We start from the raw sequence: 7,257 nt of genomic DNA, 5'->3' as shown, positions 1-7,257 counted from the left end.
TCCTTATATATTCTCTCTAGTTCTTTGGATGGGATGACCTTGTATAAATGAATGAACAAATAAATACCATACATGATTCTTAATAATAATACACAGATTGTCTGAAAAGTCTAGAAACATAGGGAAATGTTTTATTTATTATGCTTTTTCAGATTAATAATTGGCTTAAATTTAGAAATGTGTTACCTGCAAAAGAATCTGGGGATCAAAGGGAAATATACTGACAATATTTCTTAAAACTATAGCTAGCATCTTAATTTTGTTTATATTTTACATTTTGGAACTCAGGGGCTCAGAGTCAGATTAATTGTAATTTTTGATTCATGTCATTCTCTCATCATTTGTCTAGATAAAGCCACTTTTCTTTATTTTGTTAATTATGTAATTATTGATTTTTTAATAATGGAATAATCACCTACAAAGCCACTATCCAAAACAAAAGCTAGAACTCTAACAACAGCCCGCATCAAATACTATTTCTCCTACTAGTCCATCCTCCTCCTCCTCCCACCCACCCAAAGGATCCATCATCACCCATTGTTCCTTTTATCTCACTGTAGTAACTATTTTTTCCTAAAAAATACACAAATATATATTTAATCGTTTTTTGTTAATTTTACAAAAAGAATATCAGAATCTGTATAATTTTTTGGAACTTAACATTGTGTTGATAAGATTAATTCATATTGCTACTTGCAGCTATATTCCATTCATTTTGATTGCTGTATAATATTCATTGAGTGAATGTACCACAGGTTATTTATCTATCATCTGTTGCTGGACCTTTGGATTCATTCTGTTTTTTAATATGAACAGTGCTGCTATCAACATCCTTTTATATATCTTCTCTTGTACGTGTGTAAGTTTCTCTTGAGTATATACCTGGGCATGAAGTTCATAATGGAGTAAAGAGTATGTAAGTGTTCAATTTTAGGAAAAAAGAGCAGGCTTTTCCAAAGCTGTTACTCTCATCTGTAACATATAAAAGAGACTGTGGATCCACAGTATTGTCAGCATTTCAAATATTTGGAATCCAGTGGAGATAAAATGGTATCCTATTATGATCATAATAGCATTATTTAAAAATAAAAACATTCTGGGGATAAGATTTACTTTTGAGGTGATCAGAATGTTTTAGAACTAATAGAAGTGATGATTGCCTGACATTGAGAATGTATCAATACTAAATACCACTGAATTATACACTTAAAATGGTTAATTTTATGTTATGTGAATTTTACCTCCATTGGAGAAAAAAAAAAAAAAAGGAACACAGGCTCTGGGTTCAGATGCCTGGGTTCATCCTTGCTCATTTGACCACAGGCCAACTACATACATGATCTCTAGATTTCAGTTTTCTTATCTGATAAATAGGTACATAAGTAACACTAACCTCCAACGGCAGCCATGAGCACTAAACCCACAACTGCCAGAATAAATATTCAATCAAGTGAGCTGTTAATAAAAAATAATCATAAATAAAAGAGTAATAGAAACAAAAACATTCCTTCATTTCTAGTTTTCTCAGGTATACTATACATTTCAAAATATGTTAGTGGTATATAAGTCAATACAAAGTAATTAATTACAAAATGATCTATGTGTTACTTTGAGCTAATCTTTTTTTCTAACTCTTCTCTCACATCACTACAGGCATGGCCAGGACTATTAGGCAGTCATTATGGCCACTATGTTCTCTTCTAATATCCTACCTCCCTATAGGCAGAATGCCAGGAGGGGAGATCATGTATTTACTTCAAGTTTTTCAAGCATTCATTCTTTCTTACTCTGGAAACCTCACCTCATCTCAAGTGATTTTTAAAATATCTAAGAGGTTTCCATTGACTGCTTAGATTTGTAGAAGGTTTTATTTTATTAAAATATACAGTACTGCATAGACACATTTACAACACATAGTCATTACATTGCAAAGGTATATAGAGCTGGCCCAAGTAATTAGGTATTTTTAAAATCCGTTTAATTAGATTTCTAGATTTTCATGTTCCTTTTTCATAAGACATTAACTTAATTTAAATGCAGAGTCATGTTTAAGGTGATTCTCCGGCATCTGTAATGAAGGACTAATGAATGTCATTTAAATTGGGAAACAGCAAGGGTGTAGGAGAGAAATCCTGCTGCAGAACTCCACAGTCAGTGAAAGCAGGGTAAATGTGATGATAATTCCTGGTGTTTACTGTCATCTGTTAAAATACATGGAATTTCCAAGAGGAAAAGAAGAGAGAGTAGTGGTGAAAATGAGGTAGGAGCGTACAGATGTGATCCTGAATGAAACCTTCCTTCCCACCCCTCCTCACTAACCTGAACAGTCCAGTCTGTACAAGGGAGTTTAAAAGCGTGGTAGGCATTACCCATGGAGTGGCAACTTTCATTCTGATTACAGATATTTAAAAGCATCATGCATCATTAAGAGGGCTTAGCTGAAACTTGATGTATTTCTGATTGCAACTTATTTGGTCACTGTGAGCCAAGGTAGATAATAATTTTCTAAAATGATGCATATTGTCTAAATTGCTAACAAGAAAATCCTTTCATAGACAGTGCAGTGTTTAACTTTCCTTCCTTTATTCACCTTTAATTCCTCACTGCTTCCAACTGAGTTGAAGTGTTTGTATTAAAACAAAACACCCATTGGAACTGAAGAAATTGACTCACCTGTTTTTTAAGTTGCAGGGTATTTTTTTTATGGTATACAATACACAGTATAATGTAATAAATATTTTCATTTCTTAAGGATATTGAACTCTTGTGTCCCTTAGAGGGGACTTACATACAACCTACTGCTACAAACATTGGCACTTAATCATAGAAGAAAATGACATTAAAATAGTTCAAGGATAAAATCACACGTGGGGTGCTTGTTCTCAAACAGGCCATGATCTCATTTATATATATGACCTAGAAGCTTGAAGAAGTTATGAATCAATATAGTGGTAAGGAAACCTAACATAACAGTTAAGATCTGTGGCCATTATTTTTCATTTAGGCCTAGAAATACATTTCCTTTCCTGAATGAACCAATAAGGCTATTTCAAAGAGAAAGAAATGGAAACGAAAAACAAACGTGTAAGGCGAGCATTGACCTCAGAAGCAGGCTCTCCCTTTTAAGATACCGGAAAGGAACTGTAAATTCTTTGACCAGCAATTAGCACGCCTGGATCTCCTTCGACAGCACAGAGGAGCAGAGCCAGGAAGAAACTGGTGGTTACGTCGTGCTGCCTCTGGTGGCAAAGGGAGATGCTTCTACTTCGCACAAGGTTTTTTTCCCCCCCACAGTCGCGGGTCTGGCGAAGGCTGCAGCCTTCTACACATTGCTGTGAGGCCAACTCCACCACCGCTCCGGACGAAGCACAATGGGCGGGCGTGGGCGCTCAGCAAGTTCCTCTTCTCCAGCCCTTCCTGCCAGTGTTCACCAAAGTGCTATGGGATCTGAGGTTGTGAAACTCCCTGAGCAGGGAAAACGATACACTTCTTCCCAGTGGCGATTTTTCTTTCTTTTTCTCCCTCCCTAAACAGGGTGTTTGACCTTCTGGGCGACTGCGTTCGCTGTGCCCTGGCGCCAGCTGTGTTCCTGACGGCAGGGCTACACGGGGCCTGGCAGAGCTCCGGACACATTTCCTGTTGAGGCCTAAGGGAGGGAAGCTGTTTGCTGCCAGGACCCTGACGGGAATTCTTGGAGATTGAGGGGACGGGCGCGGGGGAGTGGGGGACGGGTGGGGGGGGGGGGGCGGGGAGCCAGCTGTGGGGGGCGGTGACCGCGCTCCTGGGACAGCTCCACGCCCTCGGGCGGGTCAGATCCAAGCTGGGAGCAGCCGTGGGCGCTGGGCCTCCAAGATGAGGCCGGCGCTCGCCCTGTGCCTCCTCTGGCAGGCTTTCTGGCCGCGGCCCGGCAGTGGAGAGCACCCCACCGCCGACCGCGCGGGCTGCTCGGCCTCGGGGGCCTGCTACAGCCTGCACCACGCTACCTTCAAGCGGCAGGAGGCCGAGGAGGCCTGCAGCCTGCGCGGCGGGGCGCTCAGCACGGTGCGCGGGGACGCCGAGCTCCGCGCGGTGGTCGCGCTTCTGCGGGCGGGCCCGGGGCCCGGAGGGGGCTCCAAAGACCTTCTCTTCTGGGTGGCGCTGGAGCGCAGGCGATCCAACTGCACCCTGGAGAATGAGCCGTTGCGGGGTTTCTCCTGGTTGTCCCCCGACGTCGGCGGGTCCGAAAGCGACACGCTGCAGTGGGTGGAGGAGCCCCAACGCTCCTGCACCGCTCGGAGCTGCGCGGGACTCCAGGCCACCCGGGGAATCGAGCCCGCAGGCTGGAAGGAGATGCGATGCCACCAGCGCGCCAACGGCTATCTGTGCAAGTACCAGTTCGAGGGCTTGTGCCCCGCACCGCGCCCGGGGGCCGCTTCTGACTTGAGCTACCGCGCGCCTTTCCAGCTGTACAGCGCGGCGCTGGACTTCAGTCCCCCCGGGACCGAGGTGAGTGCGCTCTGCCCCGGGCAGCTCTCCATCACGGCCACCTGCACCTCGGACGAGGTCGGCGCGCGCTGGGACGGGATACCCTCCGGGGCTGTGCTCTGTCCCTGTCCCGGAAGGTACCTCCGTGCTGGCAAATGCGCGGAGCTCCCTGACTGCCTAGACGACTTGGGAGGCTTTGCTTGCGAGTGTGCGGAGGGCTTCGTGCTAGGGAAAGAGGGACGCTCCTGTGTAACCAGTGGGGAAGGACAGCCGGCCCCTGGGGGCACCAAGGTGCCCACCTGGCACCCGCCAGCCCCTACAGCCAGCCCCGTGCCGAAGGGAACGTGGTCACCCAGTGTCCGGGAGAAGCCAGGAGAGATACCCCATGGCCCTGGACAAGGCAGTTCAGCAACATCTATTCCCGAGATTCCTCGGTGGGGAGCACAGGGCACGACGATATCTACTCTTCAAATGTCCCCTCAAACAGAGGCAAAGGCCGACATCAACTCTTCAGGAAGCGTGATTCCCAAGTTTAATTCCACGTCTTCCTCTGACAATGCCCAGGCTTTCGATTCTTCCACCGTGGTCTTCATACTTGTGAGCATAGCGGTAGTAGTGTTGGTGATATTGACCGTGACAGTGCTGGGGCTTTTCAAACTCTGCTTCCACAAGAGCCCTTCCCCTCGGCCAAGAAAGGGGCCTTTGGCTTCCCCGGGCGCGGAGAGTGATGCTGAGGCTGCTGCTCTGAGCTCCAGTTCTGCACATTGCACAGACAATGGAGTGAAGGTCGGGGACTGCGGTCTGCGGGACAGAGTACAGGGAGCCTCGTTGGCGGGGTCCTCTCTTGGCTCTGGCGACACATAGGGAAACGGGACAGCGAGCACTTCTTGTGAGCAGTTTTTCACTTTCAGTGAAAAGGGAAAAGGGGAAAAGAGGAACTTATTTGTGGGACTGACAATTCCTAAAGAAACTCCCCTTCCCCTAAATTCCCTCTTCTCCACTGAGAAGCCACATCTGAACTGGACACGCCTTCCCTGAAGATGGAGGAAGTGGAAGTGCCTAAGGGTGGTAGTGCGGGGCCTGGATCCTACTGGGGAGAGGTATTTTCTTGTGTTTATTCTGGGGAATTTGGAGAGGTGATTGAACTTTTCAGGACATTGGAAGCAAATAGAGAATTTTTTTAAATTTTATTTTTTACCAGATGGAAAGGAAAACTTCTGTCTACATTGTTCAGGCTGGGAGTATATTGGTTTGAAATTCCCAGGCAAAAAAATAAAGGATTGTTGGTAACCCAGACTCAAATATCATTGGTTTCCTGGAGGAGTAATTATTCAGGAAGAACTGCCGAGGGGCATGTTGGGAATAGGAACAAGAGCACCTCCTGCCTTTAGGTGGAGCGGGAAAGTCCTTGGAATGAGGAGTAGATCTTTAAGAACTTTTTCCTTGGTTCTTTTATACTTTACTTTCAAAGTCATTGTTACTTGTGTGCCCTGCTATAAATCCAGACTGTAGTGTTGCCAGAGTTGCTGGCTCTAGAAGCAAATTATAGTTGACCACCAGTTCAAGTGTTCACTGTGTGTCCTTGCTTAAGGAAGCAAATGATTTGTGTTTTCCTCTTCCAGGGTTTCTGCTCTCCAGTGTAATGACCTCCCCAACCATATAGCCCTCTCCTAAGCACCAGCATGCTGATCCTCACTTCCAATTATGGCGATGTTAATCTTCAATTAAAACATTAATGCTAAGTACTGATTTGAAATCTTCTGGGTACATTAAAGCAAAAGTAAGCTGGATTTCCTCCAGAGTTGCTAGGTTCTTGTGCACTGTTTAACCCATGGAAAAATTTGAATTCCAAACGATTTCCTTCCCCCCCCCCCCCACCACAAACCTTAATGAAAGTGTGTGCAGTGACCATACCTGCCCATCCTGGAATAATTACCAGTTCACAAGATTCTACATGGGCAAAGGCATTAGGTAAACAGCTTTCCATAGGAATTAATAGTGTAAGAAATAAGTGGAAAATACAAATATCTGTCATCCCGTTATGACTTGGGGTATTAGAAAGTTATCTAAATGGAGCGTTCTTCTAAAAAACAATTAAGACATAATAATAATCACTATCTAGTGGGACTGAGACCCCCGAGAAAATATCCCACTTCTCTTAATATGCTAACACTTTAAAACTAAATGCTTGGGGGTTGGTGCCTGGATAGAGATAGAGAAACAAGCTGAGTAACCGGGAAGATTGGAAACAGGAAGAAGTTTACACTATGATTTTCATAAAATCATTTTGATGTTCTTGAGTATATAATGTATTATATATATATAAATAATATAGGGTATTGTAACATTAAAGGAATAAAGTAATAGGTGATTTGCTTCGTATACTAAATATATGTCTAACTAGTTAAATGTAAATAAAATCACAAGTGAATTAGAATTAACAACCTTCAAAGGAATTTTACGTAAGTCATTTCACAAACAAAACTAAAATCAGGTAAGTAAATGGCTTACCCAGTGTCCCCAGCTTGTTAGAGGGTGTCTCAGTCCACCTCAGTTATGGTGTTAATCTTTGCTGTTTACCACATGGCCTCTCCATAGAGAAGGTAACTATTTGAATAGAATATATGGTACTTTCTTTTGTAAGTTGAAAAATAGCCTATCTGTGAACTGAACTGTAAATTATCTATATCTAGAATTATCTAGAAGTATTTATATCTATCTCTGTGTATGTGTGTACACACACTTTGTCTTAAGGTAGGGTGCCCTTGTATCATTGTTACAATACAATAGAGC

The 7,257-nt window shown here is 43.8% G+C and overlaps 1 protein-coding gene across 1 annotated transcript; it reads left to right on the top strand.

The window, feature by feature from the left end:
* Positions 1 to 3,801: 3,801 nt before the first annotated feature.
* Positions 3,802 to 5,766, top strand: CLEC14A (C-type lectin domain containing 14A). The gene has a single exon (XM_007198617.2). It carries the CDS (start codon positions 3,853 to 3,855, stop codon positions 5,326 to 5,328), a length of 1,476 nt encoding a protein of 491 aa, XP_007198679.2. The 5' UTR covers positions 3,802 to 3,852; the 3' UTR covers positions 5,329 to 5,766.
* Positions 5,767 to 7,257: the final 1,491 nt, after the last annotated feature.

This window comes from Balaenoptera acutorostrata, chromosome 3 (assembly GCF_949987535.1).
Source record: "Balaenoptera acutorostrata chromosome 3, mBalAcu1.1, whole genome shotgun sequence".
In the NCBI taxonomy this organism is placed as follows: Eukaryota; Metazoa; Chordata; class Mammalia; order Artiodactyla; family Balaenopteridae; genus Balaenoptera; species Balaenoptera acutorostrata.
Note: the sequence above shows the minus strand (reverse complement) of the source record. Positions and strands in the feature narration are given on the sequence as shown.